The 23,385-nt window shown below is 42.5% G+C and overlaps 1 protein-coding gene across 1 annotated transcript in view; it reads left to right on the plus strand.

Moving 5' to 3' along the window:
* The first annotated feature begins 1,561 nt into the window (after positions 1-1,561).
* The window catches only part of GORASP2 (golgi reassembly stacking protein 2), a 37,450-nt gene continuing 15,626 nt past the window's right edge, over positions 1,562-23,385 (plus strand). Inside the window, exons 1-3 of the mRNA XM_070731736.1 lie at positions 1,562-2,026; positions 15,663-15,743; positions 17,702-17,905. Of these exons, the coding sequence (XP_070587837.1) occupies positions 1,964-2,026; positions 15,663-15,743; positions 17,702-17,905 (348 nt within the window). The 5' untranslated portion in view covers positions 1,562-1,963. The remainder of the gene's footprint in view (positions 2,027-15,662; positions 15,744-17,701; positions 17,906-23,385) is intronic.

The following is a 23,385-nucleotide window of genomic DNA, read 5'->3' on the forward strand; positions in this document are numbered from 1 at the left end:
TGTGCGGGTTCGGTTCGCCCATCACTAATGAGGAATGATGGCCCTTTTATAACTTGTGGACTTCAACTCCCAGAATTCCTTCAACTCCCAGTTGAGGTCCACAAGTCATAAAGGGGCTATTGTACCCTACCTCTGTTCTAATGGCTTGCCCAACCAAATTCAGAGAGCACCAAGGACCCCTCAAAAACAGGCACGGAGGGACTTTGTAGGCCTGTGGTGAACAAGGAAGCCTTTGCCGGTCCTTCACTTATCTCTTATTTATTTTATTTATTTATTATTTATTATTTGGATTTGTATGCCGCCCCTCTCCGAAGACTCGGGGCGGCTCTTAATAGAAGACAAGAAGAGTATTGACAAATCATGAGGTCTACTGTACTTAGCCAGCTTGCTGTTTTATTAAAGAGGAAATTCCACACTGGAGCATCTTCACAAAGTCTTTGCAGACCTTAAAAGCCAAGTGGGATTCTAAGCAAGGCATGGCTCCCTAGACAGGCACATCTTAAGGTTCTTGTCAATGCACAGAATTGTTCAGGTTCTTCACTTTCTGCCATAGATGACCGTTTGCATAACATATTGGCTGATTTCTCAAAACATATTAAAACATCCTTGCAAAAAACTTGCAGCTTGAGGTGTAAAAGTCAAGCAGCTTTCCCAATAAAACTTTGGTGGTTTCCATGTACAGGCAGTCCTGTTAAGTGAGGTTTGCTCCATTTTATGACTTTTCTTGCCACCGTTGTTAAGTGAATCACTGCAGCTGTTACTTTAGTAACATGGTTAAGTGAATGTGGCCTTCCTATTGACTACTTGTCAGATCACACATGGTGATCAGTTTTTTTCAGCAATTTCAGTCTAGCCTAGTGCTTCTCAAATAGTGGGGCACACACACGGGGGGAGGTGGAACAGTGCCAAAGGGGGCACGTGTGACCTTTGGGAACATGCATGGTCCGTCTCGATCAATTCCCCTGGACGGGGAGTGTTTTCTCAGTTGCACCCTGCTCCAAGCCCAGAAGAGAAGGTGGCCAAGCAGGGTGGGGTGGCTGTGTGGGTTCTTCTTAGTATCAGCAAGTGCCATAGTAGCCACGAATGGGTGGCGAACCTGCTGCTGGACAAGGAGGAGCATCCTCTAACCGAAAACAGGCTCCACTGACCTGTGACTTACTCCCAGGTAAGTGGGTAAAGCAGCCTTCCCCAGCCAGTTTGGGGGCACGAAATGTTTATTTCTTCCTAAGGGGGACGTAACATAAAGTAATTGATAAGCACCGGTCTAGCCCAAAGCCTAGGATTTCCTAATGGCCCCGAACCCTGTTTTAGGTTCCAAACCCTGCAAAAGGCCGCCTTAGGTGTACGGCTTTGAACGTGGCTCCCAAAATGTGCACTGTGGGGTAAAAGACCAATGACCCAACAAGTCCTTCCCCTCCTTCACCGCCAGAGAGCAGCACGAGCCCCCACGAAGCGATACCATATTCCTGGCTGTTAAGCACTAGTTTTAGTGCCTCGTGGGCCACCGTCGAAAAGCACTTTACGGAGGCAGGCCCCCCATGTTTGTGCTGATTCTCCTTCCGACTTTTCTCTGTTAAACCCAGAAGGCACCGCGAGCAAAGGAGGGGGGTGGGAGGAAAAACGTATTTCGCCCAGCGTTGTCCCGGCACGCATGCGCCCCGACGCTTTCACCCGGCTCGGCCCTTTTCGCTCACACGCGCCCAGGGTCCAGCAGGCGGCGCTGTCGGGGAGCTGCTGCCAACAGAGGCCTGGCGTATCCCAACGTAGCGCGCAAGCCAGCGTCCCCCTCCACCCCTCCGCCCCCCCCGCGCGCGTTCGACGGAGTGCCACGTCTTTGGTGCGGCGGGGCAACGTCGGCTGGTTAACGCGGGAGGGGCGGTTGCGCCGCGCGCCGCCGGAGAAGCCGCTGCCGCTGCTGCCGCCGTCGCTCGGCGCCCTGGTCGTCAGTCGCTGGGCCTGAGCCATGGGCTTGTCGCAGAGCGTGGAGATCCCCGGCGGGGGCACGGAAGGCTACCACGTCTTGAGAGTAAGAGGAGGGCACGTGGGAAGGCGGTGCACGGAGCGTGGGGTGCGGGTGGGGGTGGGTGGAAGAAGGCACCCCGGCAGGCGAAGAGTGCAGGAATGCGGGCAATGCCGGGACCAGAGCTGTTCTTGGAGCAACCCTCCGGCTACGTCCCACGGGTGACTTCCAAGACCTGTCGGACTATAATAAGCCCCACCGGGGGAAAGGGGGGGTGAGATTAGTTGGATTTTGGAGGATCGGTTCATCCAGAACAGTGTTTCGCAACGTTGGCAACTTGAAGATATTTGGACTTCAACTCCCAGAATTCCCCAGAATGCTGGCTGGGGAATTCTGGGAGTTGAAGTCCAGATATCTTCAAGTTGCCAAGGCTGGGAAACACTGATCCAGAAACATTAATCCTGGGGAATCTGATCTCCCTGCCAGAAATTAGTTTGGCTACTTAGCGCCTCTCTTTAAAAGGTAAGAGAACCCGAGAACGAAGTGCCCGTGTGTTTATTCGTTATGAGATGGCCGAGGAGTTGCGTTTACACGTTCCCGATAACTCTGGGTTTGAGTGACTTCGGGGAATGCGTTTCGGGGCAAAGAAATCTTGCTTGAATCCGGCATCAATGCTCAGTTTTGTGCGCAGATCTAGTTTTCCCGAGCTTATGGTGGTGGTCAGTCTCCCTGACCTTGGTTTCTTTTTTTAAAAATAATAATAATAATAATTATTATTATTATTATTATTATTAATAATAATAATTTTTGTAGGTTTTCATATTTTCCACATCTTAATATTTCTAAGCAGATCCACTTCCGTGTATATGCATTAATATATAGTTTATACATTATACATTGCTTTTCCTTATTGTCAATTCCTATGTTCCTATCCCACATTGTCGTCTCCTCTTTCTTTTTTTTATCCATTCATATCGTTTACTCCATATACTGTATTATGGAACTCAGAGTCTTTTTGTCCATTTAGCTCCATCATTAGTCTGTCCATCTCTGCTCCCTGACCTTGGTTTCTTTGATTTATTGATTTATTGATTTTCATATTTTCCACATCTTAATATTTCTAAGCAGATCCACATCTGTATATATGCATTAATACTTATATAGTTAATACATTATACATTGCTTTTCCTTATTGTCAATTCTTACATTCCTATCCTACATTGTTGTCAACCTCATCTTTCTTTCTTTATCCATTTATATCATTTATTCTGTATAGCAGTGGTCCCCAACATTTTTTCCACCAGGGACCAGTTTCAGCAAGGCAATTTTTCTATGGCCCGGTGGGGGCGGAAAGGGGTGTGGTTGGGGGCGGGATTAAGCATGGGGGTGCTGGTCCTTCCCGCCCCTCTTTCCCGCCATCGCCCTGTGGCCGGCAGAACCTGCCTCCCAAACCCTCTTGCCCGGCGGCAGGTGAAGCGCTGGAGGGAGGGGGTCAGGCCGGCCCTCCTGCCTCCCCCCCCCAGCCAAAAACGCAAAGGCGTGCCACGGCAGAAGCCAAAAGAGGCTTGAGCCTCCCGGTCCTTCCCGCCCCTCTGTCCCGTCCATCGCCCTGTGGCCGGCAGAACCTGCCTCCCGAGGCCTCTTTCCCAGCGGGAGATGAAGCACTGGAGGGAGGGGGCGGCGGCAGGAGGACTGGCAGCTGCTGACTCCACGGACTGGTGCAACATGCCCCGCGGCCCGGTACTGGTCCGCAGCCCGGTGGTTGGGGACCCCTGCTGTATAGTACTCAAGAGTCTTTTTGTCCATTTACCGTAGCTTCATCGTCTGACCTTGGTTTCTATCACTGTATTGATTCCGTATGCTGGAACAAGCTGTCCCATGCGACAGTTGCATTACTGCCTCTCGGTCAACCTCCAAATAGTCGAGACTTCGAATGACTTTATTGTCACTTTAAATGTACCCTGATCGGCATACCTTAAAATGAAATTTCATTGCATAATGTTTCTTAGTGTCTCCACCTGCCATTTACACTGCATAAAACATGACAAAAAAGTACAACAGTATGCAGATAACCACGTCTATTATGATCGCATATAAAATATGTGATGTACAATATTTGAATCTCTTCTATGGGAAAATCAGGGGTCTTGTCACTTCTGCGCTATAAAATGTAGTCTGTCTTTCCCGCTTTTGGAGAAGTGATTGATTTTAAAACATAAGATGAATTTCCAAAGCATAGTCAGCTAGTAAACTTAATCCGGTAAAATTGTGAAATAAGCCATGTTGGCAGTTAAGATAACTGATGTGTGTTAAGCCATTAAACTATTGAAGCATGTTAGCAAGTGGATAATTGATCTCCATTGTCTTCACATACCATAAACTTTCTGGGAATTTCCCTACACTTTGGGATTCATGTTATTGTTATATGTTGGTGGAAGTGTTCTTGTTTTGACTTTTTTAAAGCAAGTGTATGGTGCAGTTTGAGCAGTTTTGTTGCACTTTCTTCAATTGAATTCCACAAAAATACAATAGTAAATTGCAACTTGTCAAGCTGTTGAAACATTCATATTTGTGAGATTTGTTCATTTCTTTCCTCATCATCTGATTCCAGAGTTATTACAACTTTAGTTGGTTCAAATAACTTTTTTCCATATAAATAGGCATCAAGAGGCAAACATGTTCAGTAATTTGCTATTTTAAGGATTTCTAGGCAAGAGATATGAAATACTTTGTTCAAGATCTCAGTAATGCCAGAAAGACTAATCATGTTGTCAATTATAAGTTCAATTAATTCCAAACTAACTGTGTAGCCCTAGAGGAAATTTGTGTCAGCTTCTTCTCCATAAAAATAATTAGAGATTGGATTTGTGTAGTAGTGCTTCCTTAACATTGTAGTCTACATAGATATACAGTACTGTATAGCTCTTTTTTTCTTCTTTCATTCAGACGTGTCTGATTCTTGGAGACTGCCTGGACAGGTCCCTGCAGTTTTCTTGGCAAGGTTTTTCAGAACTGCCATTGCCTCCATCCTAGGGCTAAGAGAAAGTCAATGATGCAGAGTCACCCAGCTGGCATTATGCCTAAAGTGGGACTAGAACTCAGTCTCCCAGATGCCTTAACCACTACACCAGGGGTCCCCAAACTTGGCAACTTTAAGATTTGTAGACTTCAAATCCCAGAATTCTCCAGCCCAAATAGCTGGCTGGAGAATTCTGGGAGTTGAAGTCCACCAGTCTTAAAATTGCCAAGTTTGGGGACCTCTGCACTACACCAAGGAGTGAGTGAGTTTATATTTTATATGCTGGTTTGAAATTTTATATTTCTCAAAATCTGTAATTTGTCAACTTTGTTCAACAATGTCATAATTTTGAAAGTACCTGTTTATTTAGAGTGGGCTTTTTTTTAATGACCAGGTAACTTAACCCTTGGAAGTGATGAAGAGTGCAGTGTATGTTGTGTACACATTGATTAGAAAGTTACATATTGATATAAACTCCTTAGGCAGCTATAAGGCAGTTCTTCCTGAATTAAAAAACATTAGATATGTATTAAGGCCTCTCATATAGGCATTGGATTTATGGCAATCTGATTTGTCTTCTTCCTCCGCAATTTTTTTCTTTAGTCATTCATTTTTTACAGAAATTAGTAGTGATATTTTTCCTGGGTTTCCCCAGTAATAGGGAATGCTGTAATACATTCACAATTAAAAAATACTTTTCTACTAGGCAGTAAAGTCGCTTGATATAGTAAAAGCTATTGTTTGAAATCACAATGGGATTTTCCAATGAGCATTTGTAGATTCCTTTTTGGTTAGAGTGTTGTACTGCTTAGTGAGATAGTGTAATGGCTGAATGGGGCATGAGTTGCCATCAGTTTAATGCATTCTCAGTTATCTCATTTTTCTCCAACTTAGTTCAATAACTTCAGATATTATGTATTGATACTTCTAAGGATAGCATAGCAAATTGCTATTATGAATTGGAGACATAGAATTCCATCCTTATTTCTGGTTTGTTTGCTTGTTTGTTTGCTTGCTTGCTTGCTTGCTTGCTTGCTTTTGCGTTCTAGTTGTAACATTAAATACGTATCTCTTACTAGCTACATTTAACAAGAAAGCTAGGAGATTCTTCTGTGTTTCAAATCTGACTAATATCACAGCTCTTCACATGATGTTCAGAACCAGATAGAATTGGCCACAACTTCCATCCGGCATAACCTTTCTTCCCCAATCCATTTAGGTCTTGCAAGTATTTGAGCTTGTTTGGAGTCAGGTTTAAAAGTGTTCATACAACTTGAGGTCAAATAACCAGTATTTTGAGTACCATGGATAGAAGCCATTTAGTTCAGGTAAACGCAGATACAGTACAGCTTCCCTTTAGACCACTTGAGTCAGTCCAAGGAAGTAGGGAAAAAGCAAAGAGAAAGTACTGCATTGAGCCCCATTAAAATATCCAGCTTAAATGCTGTGCTTTCAAACAACTGCCTGAACATGGCTTGTTGTCACTAATAAGGCATGTGTCAGAGGTTTCATTTGTATCAGAATATTTTTTTAAAAATCAAGAAAAATAATTAGAGGTCAATGAAACAAATAAGATAGTAGAATGAAATTAATAACTAGTAGAATATGAAAATTTTGACATTATTTACCCTAAATCTGACCCTGGATCTAGTAACTTGGAGCCAGGAAGAACCCATAAAAAGAGGAAAATCAGATTCATACACTCCTTATTTGACATATAGATATGCAAATCTCCAGAGTGTGATAGAAAATTTCAAAAAGCAGATGCTTCAAAAGTCTGGAATATCTGACCAGTATTTCACCAATGTAGATTTATTGAAGAAAATATACATGAATAAATACATTGGAATATACACTAATATAATACACAAGATAAAACAGCATTATATCAGGTTTATACATAAAATAGTAATTATCGGCTGTATATATAAATATCTGTCAGAAAGGAGATGTGAATTAAGTAAATGTAGGCTAAGAATATAAAAGAAATCATGCTGAAGATGCATCAGCTAAATGAAATAAAATGTAGTTCATTCCTACACTAATTTTGGAAAGATCTGCTAATTAATCTATGACCAAAATAAAAATGTGAAATAAGTTAAACAATTTACAAGCTTTTATACAGAATCTATTAGTTCTTTGCCTGCATGTATGTCAAACTATTTTTTGTTAACATTTTTGTCTTTTTTAACTTTTGCAATATAACTTGCATGTTAGTGCTTTTTTAAAAGACACTTTTTGCCTCAGGCAGTGATTTAGAATAAATTCTGTGTGTTTAAGACCCCAAAGAGATACATAACCTCAGGGAAGTCTGAACTCTTTAGTACATCTAATAGCAATTATGTTAATGAAGAACAAAATCAGAGACTTACAAGGGATTTTTTAAAAATGTAAGTATTTGCTGTCCTTGCTAAGATCCTTGGTAGCACATTCCATCCTCCTTGTTTGCTTCTGAACAAAGTGATAAAACTTCTCATAGATAACCAGCGGTAATTTGCAGAAATGTTTATAGTCTATTCTGTAGATAAATGTCATATAATAACTGTATGCTGTATATGACATTTAACTACAGAATAGACTAATTATACATATTTCTGCAAATACATTTGGAAAGCAAACTGAGATTGTCATGGTTCATATAGTAATAATAAATTATATACACTTTATGAACTTGCCATATTACTTACAGAAGGAAGCATTGTTACCTAAAATTATTTGCATGTTAAATAATCTTTTTAAGATTGAACTTTGGCAATAAGACCATCTAGATCAGGAGTGTCAAACTCACGTGATCATCATGTGATGCATTTGAACTTTTTCCCCCTTGGCTAAACCAGGCATGGGCGTGGCCTGCGCATGAAGCATGACACATTTGGGGCGTGAATTTAACAATTCTGATCTAGATTATTTGGGGGGGGGGGTTGCTTTCTTATGTCCTGTTTGGTTATAACTCTGGTAGAATGAATGATAGTGCCCTAAAACAATCAAAGAGATGTAGCTGTGTGCTGTGATTTATTTTCAGTGTAGGTGATTTTTTTTTCTTGTAACAGTTGGATCAATTTACTTAGAGCTTTTTCTCTGAGAAAAGAAAGTTGTTTCTGAATAGTTCGGTGGAATCTTGTGGTAGCCAATTAAAAAGAAAATAAGCTCAGTCGATATTAATGGAGGGAACTGAAGTATAGCCTTTAATGCAGACTGTATGCTGAAATGTTTTATTACATTATCTATCAAAAAATTCTGCCTTCAGCATTTTTTCAGTTGATAAACTGGTTGCTGCTTTTGTAGCTTTCTTATCAAAAGCTCTTCTTAAGCTTTTTGGGTTGAAGGTAATATCCATAGTAGTATAAATTTTAAGTGCTTATGGAATTTTAAAAATTCTAAAATAAGAAAATTGACTTACAAATGAGTTCATGTAAGCTATTTGAATCAATCTTTGTTAATTATTAGTGGCATCTATGAAATTACATGTGTAAACTTTCGTATCACATCTTATAAATCTAGGTTAGTTGTACTACTATTCTGCCAACTAATATTTATCAGATGGAGACCAAGTACAGTAGTACCTCGTGATACGAACCCCTTGTCTCCCGAACTTTTCGAGATACGAACCCGGGGTTCAGGATTTTTATGCCTCTTCTTACAAACTTTTTTCACCTTACGAACCCGCCGCCACGAACGCCGAACCCAGAGGTTCGGCAAAAGTTTGGGTTCGGAGTTCGGATTCGGCTGAGAAGCACCGCCGCCCAGCTGTCACCTTTTGAAACAGCCGGGGGGGCTTCTCAGCTTTCTCCCAAACTTGGAAGTTCGGCAAAAGTTCAGTGTTCGGGTCCGGGAGGCCACCAAGGAGCGTTGCCGCCCAGCTTTCAGCTTTGCAGAAGAGCTGTGGAGCTGTCGGCCGGTCAGGAGGCTCAAACGGAGGTGTGGAATCCCAATAAGGAATTCCATGGGCGGAGCTTTGACATTACGGACGTCCTTCCTGTCTGGCCGAAACGTGGCCCTTTTTGCGATTTTTTTTCCTTGCACGCATTAATCCCTTTTACATTGTTTCCTATGGGAAACATTTTTTCGTCTTATGAACTTTTTGCCTTACGACGAACCTCCTCCCAGAACCAATTAAGTTCGTAAGACGAGGCATCACTGTATGTCCAGATTCTTTCTTCTCATGCATTCTTACAATTGCAGTCCATCAGATCACATGGTTATGGTTTAAATAATCTTGTATAATAAATCCAATTTTGATTTAATATATGCTGTATTGTGCTCTAAGAGACATCAGTTTTAGAAGATGAGAAGGTAAATTAGCTCTTCTTTCAAAACTTTGCCTGGAGCAGGATGATAGTCCTGTTCAGTACAAGTAGTCCACAATTTATGACCACAATTGACTCCAAAATTTCTGTTGCTAAGTGAGGGAGTTGTTAAGTGAGTTTTGCCCCATTTTATCACCTTTCATGCCACAGTTCTTAAGTGAGTCACTGCAATTGTTAAGTTAGAAACACCATTGTTAAGCTTCCCCATTGACTTTTCTTGTCACAGGGTCACAAAAGATGACCTCAGGAGGTCATAATAAATATGAATCCGTTGCCAAGCATCTGTATTTTGATTATGTGACCCATGGGGATGCTGCAATGATTGAAGAGTGAAAAAAGGCCATAAGTCACTTTTTTTCAGTGCCATAGTAACTTTGAATGGTCACTAAATGAAATGTTGTAAATTGAAGATTACCTGTATAACAATAATCTCAAAATAGCTCATGAACAGTATATAGGCGATAATAAGTAAAATATAATATTTTAAAACAAATGTAAAAATATATGGTTCTTCTCAAAGTTTAATAGATGTTAGTGGGTTGCATAGTGAGTGGCAGAATGCAGCTGAACAGTCTTGTTTAATGGTCCCTTCCTGCCAGCCAGCCTGCCTTCCTTTTCCCTGAGGGATTCTTTCTACAAGACCGTTGGTAATCAGACCAATTTGTGGTCAGGTAAAAAACAGAACATGAAGACTTCCCTTTGTTTCCAAATATATTTGTAAATTAGAGCAGTTACAGATAAGGGATGTAGGGAATTGTCTGAATACCACTTTTACCAAACCTTAAAATAGATGATTAATATAGGTTAATCATCTAAAGTAAGGCTTGACAGTTATGTAGCATTATATATGTAAAACAGAAGACACCCACACACACATGTATCTCTGTGTGTGTGTGTGTGTGTGTGTGTGTGTGTGTGTAAGATTTTGTATACACTGTCTGTCTGCCTGTCTATATCTGTCTATTATTTCTTAATAGCCATCCAGTTCTTTGAAAATGACACTGGGAAGCAATTATAATTGCAGAACAATTATATAAAAAGAACTAGACTTAACTATTAAACAAAGACATAGAAAAAAATAGGAGAGGTTTATAACAACCACAATATGGAAGCCATCACAAAATTTACCCAGTCTTCTGGGATTCTGTCAGGCCTGAATGTTTGTAAATCAAGGACTACATGTAATGTTTACAGATAAAATATCGTAAAATGGGGCCCTACTCACATAACTGTCTTGCTTAGCAACGGAAATTTGGAGTTCCATGTCTTTATGATTGTGATGCAATACAGTTCTAGCAAAATAGCCACAAAAGAGAGTAAATGATATCCCGAAATAAATATGTAGACACCTGTATATAAATATTATTGATTAATGACGTAAAACATCTTTAGTTATTAGACTTCAGGACCTCAGAAAGGTCTCAGGCTTTCTTCGTGTTTAACTAAAAAAGAATTAAGCAGTCATTTGTTTTTCTCAACAGTTTTTTTTAACTGTAGTCTTCTGATGATTTTATCAGTAGAGCTCCTGATACAGTTCTACAGAGGAACTATTCAGTCTGTCATCTGCACCTCTATAACTGCCTGGTTCGGTTCTGCAACCCAACAGGACAGACACAGATTTCAGAGGATAATCAGAACTGCAGAAAAAACAATTACTGCCAACCTGCCTTCCATTGACTGCACAAGTTGAATAGAGGGCCATGAAAATATTTACTGAGTCCTCGTATCCTGGACATATCGTATTTTATGGGGTATAAGACACACACCTGTTTGCCCTCTAAAAGAGGGTGGAAATGTCAGTGTGTCTTATACACCAAATACAGCCATTTTTTGCCTCCTGAAGCCCCTCTCCTGTGTCCCAATTTGGGGGAAATTGCTATGTTTTTCGTAAAAATTGGGTGCAGAGAGGGTTTGGGAGGTCTGCAGAGAGCTCCTAGGGGGTGGGAGGTGGCAAAAACACCCCTGTTTTTGCAAAAGAAAACCACCCGAAAACCGGGTGAAAAGTGGGGCATTTTTGCCTTCTCCCACCCCCTAGGAACTCTCTGCGGGCCTCCAAAGTCCTCTGAATGCCCTATTTTTTGCACACAAAAAAACCAGGCCACTTTTTGCAAAAATCTGGATGTTTTCACCTTCTCCTACCCCATAGGGGCACTCTGCAGGCTCCCAAATCCTTTGCCCACCCAATTTTTGTGAAAAAATGGGCAAAAATGGCCCATTTTTCGCAAAAATTGGACGGTTCTTGCCTTCTAGTTACCCTATCTAGTATTACTGGAGGAGGAATTCTGGGAGTTGAAGTCCACTAATCATAAAGCCGTCAAGTTTGAAGACCCCTGGGTTCGGGGTGCAAGGGTCTTCAAAATTGGGAAGTTTAAAACTTGTGGACTTCAACTCCCATTCCTGAGCTAGCATGACTGGAGGAGGAATTCTAGGAATTGAAGTCCACAAGTCTTAAAGCTGTCAAGTTTGAAGTTTGTAAAAAGTGTACGTTGTTGTAAAAAATATACATGTTTGTAGAAAGTATTCTGCTACATTAGTATTTTATTAAATAATATATTACTACACCATTTAGTTCAGAATACTTTTTTCCTTGTTTTCCACCTCTAAAATCTAGGGTGCGTTTTATCCTCCAGTTTATCTTATACTCCAAAAAATGTGGTATAACTTTACAATCCAATGTTATGTAGATATTCCTAGGGCGGGAAGGTATTAAACTTTTCCCAGTTGAAAAGAGCTCCGAACTTATAAAAAATAATTTGAAACCTACTTATACAAGCAAATCTATTTCCTCTGGGAAGTTTAGTTGGTAAAAGAAAACACATTGTCCCAAGCAATAAATCTTTCTCCTCTTTCACTCCAAGAGGCTGCGCAGACACAATGAGTCTTACAAAGACTCATTTCTGATGGAGTTTTGAAGAGAGAAAGATTTCTTGCATTCAGAGTGCATCCCTAAGGTGCACTCTGGTGCTGTGTCTTACGGCACTCTCCCCTCCCACGCTGAGAGAGAGGGGGACGTGTTTGAAAGAGACAAGGAAGCACCACTGAGCCCAGCTAGAAGTTTGGCTATCATCTTGGCTTCCTCAGGCAACTCATAAGAGTTTCTCCCCCCTCCCGCTTCACTCAAGAGCCGGAGGCGGGGGAGGATCAGTGGACACAGCACCAAGGAACGGGTGGCTGTTCCTGCAGGAGATTCCCAAGCACCGCGCTCACCTGCATCCCCAGTTTTAGGGACATGGGGAGGGCAGGTGAAGGATGAGCAGCCCGAGCCGACGAGCAAGGGGTGGGGAGGCAGCGGCAGGAGGCAGACCCAAAGGGGCATAACAGGGATGTCTGCTGCTCAAGCCCTGCTCTTGTGGGCTCACTGTACCCAACCAGCCTCACTGCTTCTTCGTAGGCAGAAGCACATTTCAAATTGCCGTAAGCAGAGCCCTGTGGAACCCAGTTAGTCCTGTGTGCATCCATCTCTCATTTGCTCTCGCTCTTGCCCGCCACAAATTTGAAGTTTGTAAAAATTATACATGATTGTAAAAAATATACATGGTTGTAAAAAGTATTCTGGTACTCTGGTATTTTATTAAATAATATATTACTACATCATTTGGTTTAGAATACTTTTTCCTTGTTTTCCTCCTCTAAAATCTAGGTGCGTCTTATACTCTGAAAGATACGGTAAATTGTTTCAACTCCTACCCTCAAAACAATGCTATAGAGCAGTGGTTTTAAACCTTTTTTGAACAGCGGCACATTTTTTACATTTACAAAATCTTGGGGCACACCACCAACCAAAATGACACAAAAAATGACACTAACACAATACATATTATACAATATAGATAACATTGTTATGCATTGTGATGCATTGTATATCACTCTCTGCGGGGGTCTCTTATAAAAAGAAAAAGGTCAAATATCTATATACAGTGTTCCCTCGATTTCTGCGGGAGATGCGTTCTGAGACCACCCGCGAAAGTCGAATTTCCGCGAAGTAGAGATGCGGAAGTAAATACACCATTTTTGGCTATGGACAGTATCACAAGCCTTCCCTTAACACTTTAAACCCCTAAATTACCATTTCCCATTCCCTTAACAACCATTTACTCACCATTATTGCTGGTACTCAACATTGAATAAGACACTTAGTGATCCTGATATTTATAAACATAATTATTTATTAACAATAATTAATTTTTTTGTTATTTATTTGCAAAAATTATTAGTTTGGTGATGACGTATGATGTCATTGGGTGGGAAAAACCATGGTAAAGAAAAAAAAACCCGTGAAGTATTTTTAATTAATATTTTTTGAAAAACCGTGGTATAGGCTATCTGCGAAGTTCAAACCCGCGAAAATCGAGAGAACACTGTACACCATCAGGATAGGCATAACCAACTGAGACTGAGGCTTCATCTAGTGGTGGCAACATTTACCTCCAGTCCTGACCAGGATTAGAAATCGGGATCATGGGGAGGAGCTGCAGCTTCAACTACTCGCCGTGGCCACACAATGACAAGTGCACGGCAGCCCGAGCGGGGACCTTCCTGGGTGTGGATGAGAGGCGGCCTGCTATTGGTTCATCGCTAGTGAACCTAGAAGGTGATTGGTCAGTGAGCATTCCCTGTTCCTCCACTCTTCCTGTCGCTGATAGCTGGAGGGATTGTGAGGGGAATGTTTATGTTCGGATGGAGGCAGATGGCAGTGGGCCAGATAAATGGCCTCCATGGGTCGTATCTGGCAGGCGGGCTGTAGTTTGGGGACCCATGTTTAATTTTCCCATGGCACACCTGACCATGTCTCGCGGCACACTGGTTGAAAAACACTGTTATAGAGCACTACACACCAAGGCAACTAGACAGAATAATAGTTTTTTCCTGACTATTATCACTTTGCTAAACAAATAATTGCCTTACCACTGTCAAACTATTTACTAAAGATGCATTACTATTAGTCTTCTCATCACCTATTTCCTCCGACATATGACTGTAACTTTTTGCACATATCCTTACAATTTATATTATTTATTTGTTTGTTTGTTTGTTTATTCAATTTTTATGCCGCCTTTCTCCTTAGACTTAGGGCGGCTTACAACATGTTAGCAATAGCACTTTTTAACAGAGCCAGCATTTTGCCCCCACAATCTGGATCCTCATTTTACCCACCTCGGAAGGATAGACAGCTGAATTAATATTGATTTTTTTTCCTGATTCCTTATGTGTACCCTATGACAGTCATTAAATGTTGTACCTCATGATTCTGGACAAATGTATCTTTTATGTACACTGAGAGCATCTGCACGAAAGACAAATTCCTTGTGTGTCCAATCACACTTGGCCAATAAAGAATTCTATTCTATTGTATTCTAATCCTTATGGATTTCTTGTTTAAGCTATCTTCCTCAAATAAAATATTTATAGAAAATAACCTGATCTCCAGATAGTCACCAGGAATAGGTATCTGTTATTGCAATACAGAAAGGAGTGTGGGAATGCAAAGATACGTAGCAAGTGTCTGCAACTCCTTAAACCAAAGGTGTTTTTTCTGGGGTTGAGGTGCAGCTTTGCAAGGCAGCAATACAATCTAGATATAAAATGGAACCAATTTTATGAGTCACAGAAAGATGCTCCCTTTTCATCTGCATGCCCTGGAACTCATTTTTGCCTCTAATTCAAAAACTGCAGTCCTAATGTCTGCAAATTTGTTTTTGTTCTGTCAATCTTGGTTTGGCTCTAAGCTGTTTCACTAACCTGTTAATGGAATTTCCTTTGAGCTATTATTACTCTTAACTGTCATATTTAAAATGTGATCTACATCTTTGCTATTTATCTTTTTTTAACTACATTTTACTATTTTATTAGGAACTCTAGCTTTCTGTGTTATTAGGTGTTTATTTCACATCTATAACCTTGTTCTTATTTTTAAAAAGAAAAAATAACTGTAATACTTCTTACCATGTATAATGTAGCTGTGTTCAAAATAAATTCATAGGTTAATTCATAGTATTAGATCTTTTGTGCGGAGATTGGCTTGTATATTTTGAGAACAAGCTCATACAATCAATAACTGGAAAGTTATTGAAACCACATTTCAAAGGCAGCAGCCTTTAAATTACAATTACCTATGTGACAACTGGATTTCCTAAAATACCTCCACAGTAGTGTCTTGATAACATGACTTGTTATCTGTTATTTCCAAGAGGTGACATATATTTGTCTTTTTAAATTGGTTTGACTCTCTAAAACTTTGTTTTTTCCTATAGTATATTGTTGGCTTTAATTAATGACAAACATTTATAGTTTTATTAAAGTTTCCCATGCTGGGAATCATAGTGCTGTGGATACTACTTTTGATTATAATATTTTCCATGTAATGTTTATGTGTTAGGTGCAAGAAAATTCACCAGGACACAGAGCTGGATTGGAGCCATTCTTTGATTTTATTGTTTCTATTAATGGTTCCAGGCTGGTAAGTGAATCCCCAAATTAAAACTTAAGGGTGGGTACCAGATTTAATGTATTTTCCGGAGTATAAGACGTACACACACTCCAAAAGAGGGTGAAAATGTCAGTATGTCTTATACACCGAATACAGCCATTTTTGTTGTCTTTAAGCCCTGTCCCGTGCGTGCCATTTTTGGGGGAAATGGGCCTGTTTTTCTCAAAAATGGTGTGGACAGAGGGTCCACCATTTTTGTGAAAAAATGCGTAAAAAATGGCCAAATCCTTTGTGGTCCCCCCCTCCCCATTTTTGAGAAAAGGGCATTTTTGCCAACACCAAAGAGTTCCCTGCGGGCTTCCCAGACCCTCTCTTGACCCCTTTTTTTGGCAAAAGAAACGGGCAAAAACGGGCCGTTTTTCACAAGAACAGGGGTGTTTTTCCCTTCTAATTACCCCATCTATCATGACTGGCGGAGGAATTCTAGAAGCTGAAGTCCAATTGTCAAGTTTGAAGACTTAGGGGTTAGGGGTGCAAGGGTCTTCAAACTTGGGAAGTTTAAGACTTGTGGACTTCAACTCCCATTCCTTTTTTAATTATTAAATATTTTTATTGATTTTATAGAATATAAACACACACACAACATACAACAGGTGCTCTGTGATTGGGGCGATTGGGGCCCACTACCAGACAAACATTCCCACCCCACCACCAAATTGGGGTTGTTTCTTATATATACTCTAGCATGAGTATAGCATGACTGAAGGAGGAATTCTGGGAGTTAAAGTCCACAAGTCTTAAAGCTGTGAAGTTTGTAAAAAGTATACATGGTTGTAGAAAGCCAGCAAGCGAGTGAGGGAGGCAGCGGCAAGACACAGACCCATAGGGGCGTGACAGGGATGTCTCCTGCTCAAGCCCTGCCCTTGTGGGCTCCCTGTACCCAGCTGGCCTCGCCACTTCTTTGTAGGCAGGAGTACATTTCAAATTGCCATCGGCAGAGCCCAGAGGAACCGAGTTAGTCCTAGGTGCACCCACCTCTCATTTGCTCTTGTGACCAAAAGAGTGCGTGCCACAAAGAGAGCAGCTCCCGGCACGCCCCCCGGGAAAGTAGTTGGGGTGGCCTTATTTTCGGGGGGGGGGGGGGGGGTTATTTCAACGCATGTCCTGAAAAGTCCTGTGGGCCTTATACCTTGTTCTATTTTCGGGGAAACACAGTATACAGTGGTACCGCTACCTACAAATGGCTCTATTTACGAACCTTTCTAGATAAGAACTGGGTGTTCAAGGTTTTTTCCCTGAAGAATCATTTTCCACTTATAAACTCGACCCTCCGAAACTATAACCAGAAAAGGCAGGGAAAAGCCTCCGTGAGGCCTCTCTAAGAATCTCTAGGGAGGAAACAGGGCTGAAAAAGGCAGGGAGAAGCTTCTGTGGGGCCTCTCTGGGAGGAAACAGGGCTGGAAAAGGTGGAGAGAAGCCTCTGTGGGACCTCTCGGAATGTCCTGGGAGGAAACAGGTCCGGAACAGGCAGGAAGAAGCCTCCATGGGGCCTCTCTAGGAATCTCCTGGGAGGAAAGAGGGCCTCCATCCTCCCTGTGGTTTCCCCAATTGCACGCATTATTTGCTTTTACATTGATTACTATGGGAAAATTGCTTCCTCTTACAAACTTTTCTACTTAAGAACCTGGTCACGGAACGAATTAAGTTCTTAAGTAGAGGTACCACTATATATGGTTTGTTATGAAGAACAAATAATGGTTAAAAGAGTGAATGATTAAAATTATAAGAGCACGCTTTTGGCCATTTTCTTGTAAGAAAATTAAAGTTTAGTACATTAGTAAAGGCATAGGTTTAATGCTAAGGAATGCGCAAAATATCCTATGCAAAATGTTTTTCTATCAAATACTTTAAAATGCTGATACATTGCCATAGTGTGAGCATAACTGCAAATGAGTTTAGCGAATTTTTATCTTTACACCTTCCTTTAGAATAAAGACAATGACACGCTGAAGGACCTGTTGAAAGCCAATGTGGAAAAGCCTGTTAAGATGCTGGTCTATAGCAGCAAAACTCTGGACCTTCGAGAGGCATCCGTAACCCCCAGCAACATGTGGGGAGGGCAGGGCTTGCTGGGCGTGAGCATTCGGTTTTGCAGCTTTGATGGCGCCAATGAGAACGTGTGGCATGTGCTGGTGAGTAGAAGCTCCATTTTTATTTTTAGAGAACAAAATCATTCTGTGTGGAGAATCTTCCGGCTTTATCTTCCATAGCCTTTCGGCTATGTGTGTCCAATAAGAATTCACCCAAAATGGTGTAGAAAAAAACCCAATTAGTTGCATATATCTCTTTTACTGTACTTTCTTTATTAAATTAAAATTGCTATAATAAAAAAGTGTGATGGTTATTGTAGAGGTTGTTGTTCTGGTGGGTATATTTTTAGAAACAAGGAAGAGATAACATTCACCAACACAGCCATGCATTTAATGCATTATTACTTATAGGGGATTTTTGTCTCCAAAACAGCAATCAATATTTATTTATTTATTTATTATTTATTTATTTATTTATTTATTTTTATTAAATTTGTATGCTGCCCCTCTCCGCAGACTCGGTGCATCTTATACACTGCAGATAGCCACACCCACCTTTAGCCTCTGCCTCCCAGCAATTTACCTTCTTTCAGCAAACAGAACAGATCCCGTTAAGCCAAATACTGTAACTCATTATCAGCTTACCGATTTGAGGCTATCACATGCTAAACTGAAAGTGAAACTAGCTGTAAGGAGACAAAATGCTTGAAGAGAGAGAGTCATATTTTTTTTCCCTGCTGAACTGGATACAAGGAGACAAGTCAACAGCTATAAATGTCTGTAGAATGTTCAAATTATTAGACTTATTTTTTAAAGACTGCTTTAGTATTATTCTAGACAATAAAATGAAGAAGCTTTTTCAAATAAATGCTTGATCTGAAGAGTGCTATTGTATCTTCTTTTAAATAGCAGAAAATAATTATACTCTCAGAAAGCCACATCAGTTTTAAAGATCTGTAAAAGTATAATCTGAAATGTAACAGTGTCCTGTTTTAGTGTTAAGATAAGGCAGCTGAGTTAAACCCTGACTTAGTCATATTTGGAGTAGATCTATTTAAATAATTGGGAGGAGTTAGTGTGACTACATTTAAGAAAACTATCTGGCATTAATATACTGCCATAACTTACATTTCTCCATTTTTTTGCTATTTTTGTGGGTCAGGTATATATGCCCAGAAATATACAGCAAACAGTGTATATCATCTGTACTGTTTGTTGGGAGGCAAATTGCTGCGAGGCAGAGGCAGAATTTCCCCCCCCCCTTGTTTTCCTCCCTCAAAACTAAGGTGCATCTTATACTCAGGTGCGTCTTATACTCCGAAAAATACAGTATAAGGCAAACGTGTGGCACAAATCTTAATCATACTGACGCCTGGGGTTTCATTCTCCGTACTGAAGGAGCGGGTCCAGCAGTCACATGGGTTGCTCATGTCCAATCCGGTGGAACTGAGCCTAGTGTTAAAAAAGCTTGCTGGATCCGCCCCTTCCCCAGAATTCGCTCAGTTCGCATATCCTGCGGTTGTATTGTGATAGCTCGTTCAACATTCTAACACCTTCCCTTCGATCCTTCCTTCAAAGTAGTAAGAATTGTTTATCCTTATTTGTTTACTTGCACTAATAGCGCCAGCCGTTTGTGGCTCGGCTTTTTTCCTTGGGAGAAGTTGCGGTTTCGTTTTCCCCCGGCTGTTTTGCCGTTTACGATCCCCGCTGCCGCTTGTGGATTCCTTTAATCCTTTGGCCTGGAGGTCTTGGTGCAAGTATTGCTTCATTGATTTATTACAGTATTATTGTTAAAGGGCTTAAGAAATACCTCCTGCGGAGTGAGACGCTTCTTTCTAGTCTCCTGGACTTAGTCGATCGCTTCCCCTTTAAGAGTTCTATTACGGAGCGATTTTTCGGCGCGAAGGCCTTCGCGCCCTTTTTAAATTTAGGCCTCTCGTGTTGGCCTTCTGCCAGCCGCGTAGGCCTCAGTCCACCGCTTGGATCCCGGAGTGGGCTTTGGGACGCTCAGGCTTAATTCTCCACCGGCTAAGCCTCCAACCAGAGTGCCTTGGTTACTTTAATTTAAGTTTAGGGAGGCTGGCCACGCTGTATTTGGGGACACGAACTCTGGGTTTGCCCAGATTGCCCTCAAGTCTCAGCAGCTCCGAGGCCTCGGAGCAGGATCCATTCCTCTTGGGAAGTCTTTGAAATCTTCTCCCTAATTATTCAGTTATTTGGCTCAGCCTTGTCTTCTGTTAATTGTCAGACTATGGCTACTTTTCCCAAGAGAGGCACCACTCAAGGTCCCAGAGAGGCCAGGCCTACAGGCGATGAGATTACCAGTATCCCCCAGGCCTCGACCTCCTCTTCTTCAGGGGCCCGCCCCTCGACCAAGGTCACCAGGGCTGAGAAGAGAAGGGACCTAGCCCTACAAAAAATCCATGACAAATCAGCAAAGCGTTTGAAAGTACAGGCCCAAGTACTCAGTAGTCATGACCCCCCAGAGGCTTCTAATCTGCCTTCTTCTGGGGTCACTGTGTTATCTCTGGATGAGCCAAACCTAGACAGACCCCAACCTAACCTATGGGGAATAGGTCCAGAGGAACCAGATATTATTGAAGATTCCCCCCAGCCAGGATCCTCCCAGGCCTTCAGGGATTCTTCTGCCATTCCTGCTGATATTTCTAGCTTACCTCCTGAATTCCAATCTATATTTTCAGTGTTATCCAAGGCCATTGATGCTAAACTCTCTACCATCAATGCGCTTCCCTTACCTCCTCCACCTCCTCGTCCCTCCCGCCCCTTGGGTTCTTCCCCAGCGGTTAGAGCTCCTATTCAGGATGAATCAGATTCCTCTCAGGACGAATATGAGGACATGGAGGAGGATGAGGACCCTTTTCAAGGCCTCTCAGATGATGAGGAGTCCCAAATAAAGGTTCCTTCTCCAATTACTATTTTCCCTTCTCAATTGTTCAAATCTCTCCTCCTCAAAGCTAGAATTTCTACGGGATTGGCGGCCCAGGAGAAACAGGCCTCCACATCCACTGATCCCCCGGAGGAGAATTTACCTTACTTCACAGAGGAACAGGAGGATAACGAGGTAATTCCTATGCCTAAATTGTTTAAAGATGCCTTACTTAAGCAGTGGGATTTCCCAGCCTCTGGCCTTAATCCCTCAACCAAGGACAAAAAGTTGTACAAACTCTCCTCTTCCTATGAGGAGCTCCTATCCTTTCCTAAACCGGATGAACCTGTCAAGATCCTTCACTCGGCGGCTGCTGTGCCAGGCGAAGCAGAGGAAGTCCTCCGCCCAGAGGACAAGCGGATTGAACAAATGCTCAAAAGAGGATTCACCGCAGATTCCTGGGCCATTAAAAGTTCTGCAGCGGCTTCCTTTTTCTCCAGAGCCATGCTTCTGTGGCTTCGCCAACTTCAACAGCATATTCCTCCTGATGACTTGAGAGGTCAACAAGACTTCAACAAGGTCTTTGCAGCTGCTCAGTACGTGGCTGATGCCACTTTACAATCTACTAGATTTTCTGCTAAGTCTATTGCAGCTTCTACAACGGCAAGAAGACTCCTATGGCTTCGCCCTTGGCAAGCAGGAGTACGTCAGAAGTGGCAGTTATCTCTGGGACCCTTAAAGCGCGACCTTCTCTTCGGGGATCTTCTGGATCCACTCCTCACGGAAACCACGGACAAGAAGAAAGTATTGGGTCCAACCACCAAAAAGGCTACCAAAACGCAGTCCTTTCGTCGCCCAGGGCGTCAGCAAGATCAAGCGGCTTCCTATCAGAGATCTCCAGGTCAGTATTCCCCCCGCTTTCGTTCCCAAGGTAGGAACTCCAGGGGCAGAGGTTTTCGCTTCCAAAGGGGAGCGTCCTCTAACAGGGCTTCAAAAAAACCTAGGTGGTAGTTTTTCCTCGATTCCCATAGGGGGTCGCCTAGCCCATTTCGCCTCTAATTGGCGTCTCACCTCCAAGGACCCCTGGGTCATTGACACTGTTCAAACAGGCCTTCTTTTAGAATTTATTTCTCCCCCCCCCGAAACGTTTTATTTCCTGCCCTTCTCCCAGGTCCTCCTCAGATTGTAACCGTATGGAGGAGGCCATTTCCCACTTATTGTCCATCAGAGCCATTCAACCGGTTCCTCCCGGTCAGAAGGGTCTAGGTTTTTATTCCATCCTATTTATGGTTCCAAAATCCTCCGGAGGTTGGAGAGCTATTTTGGATTTAAAGAAGCTGAACCTATTCATCAAATATAGGAAGTTTAAGATGCACTCCTTATCATCCATTTTGGCCGCCATTCACCCGGGAGATTTCATGGTCTCTTTAGACCTCACTGAGGCCTACCTCCACATTCCTATAGCCAAATGCCACAGAAAATTTTTACGTTTTTCCTTTCAGGGCAGGCATTTCCAGTATAGGGCGATGCCATTTGGCCTTTCCTCGGCCCCTCGGGTCTTTACAAAGCTCTTGGGGTCCCTGGCGGCCTATATCCGGGCGTCTCCCATTCACATTTTATGTTATCTTGATGATATTTTGATTCATGGGAACTCCCTAGAGAAAGTGAAAACAGACCTTTCTGTAACCATGTCAGTTCTTCAGGACCATGGATTTTCCATCAACTTTGACAAAAGTCATCTCCAACCTTCCACATCCATTTTACACCTGGGATCCGTTATTAATTCAGAATCCTCCCAGGTCTTTCTCTCTCCTGAGAGAAAAATCAGTATAGGGGAGTTAATTTCTTGCATTTTATCTCATCCTTCAGTATCCATAGTAACCCTGTCCTCCCTTTTGGGGAAGATGGTGTCATGCATAGGCATCATTCCCTGGGCTCGCCTTCATGCTAGGGAACTACAGTGGCTCCTATTACCCTTTCAGAGATCGGGGCACAGCAACTCAAGTCGTCGCATTGTCATCCCACCAATTGTTCGCAGATCCTTCAAGTGGTGGAAGTCTCCGGCAATGGACAAAGGATCCCCGTTCAGGTGCCCGGATCAATTTGTCATCACCACAGATGCCAGTCTATCGGGATGGGGCGCCCACGCCCAGGGGATGATAGCCCAGGGCACGTGGTCCCCGGAGGAAGCTTCCAAGCCAATCAATTGGCTAGAGTTAAGAGCCGTTTCCCTGGCTCTGAAGCATTTCTCTCCTCGCATTCCCAACCGGCACGTTCTCATTCTCACCGACAACATTGCCACAAAAAGCCATATCTGCAGACAGGGGGGCACGAGATCCAAGGCCCTCATGAGGGAGGCCCTCAAGTTAGGCCTTTGGGCGGAAAAACATCTTCGGTCGCTCCTAGCCGACCACATCTCGGGGAGCCTCAACGTCCAGGCGGATTGGCTATCTCGAGCAACGATAGGCCCAGGAGAGTGGAATCTCCATCAAGACCTGTTCCATCAAATCAGCCTCAGATTCGGCCTACCAGTTCTGGATCTCTTCGCGACCAATGCGAACGCCCAACTCCCTCGCTTTTTTTCCAGATTTCCATCTCCGGGAGCGGAAGCAATCAATGCCCTCCGGAGCCCATGGCCTCCAGGCCTACTTTACGCATTCCCTCCAATTCCAATTCTCCCGGACGTGATTCACAA

The sequence above is a fragment of the Erythrolamprus reginae genome, chromosome 1 (genome assembly GCF_031021105.1).
Source record: "Erythrolamprus reginae isolate rEryReg1 chromosome 1, rEryReg1.hap1, whole genome shotgun sequence".
In the NCBI taxonomy this organism is placed as follows: domain Eukaryota; kingdom Metazoa; phylum Chordata; class Lepidosauria; order Squamata; family Dipsadidae; genus Erythrolamprus; species Erythrolamprus reginae.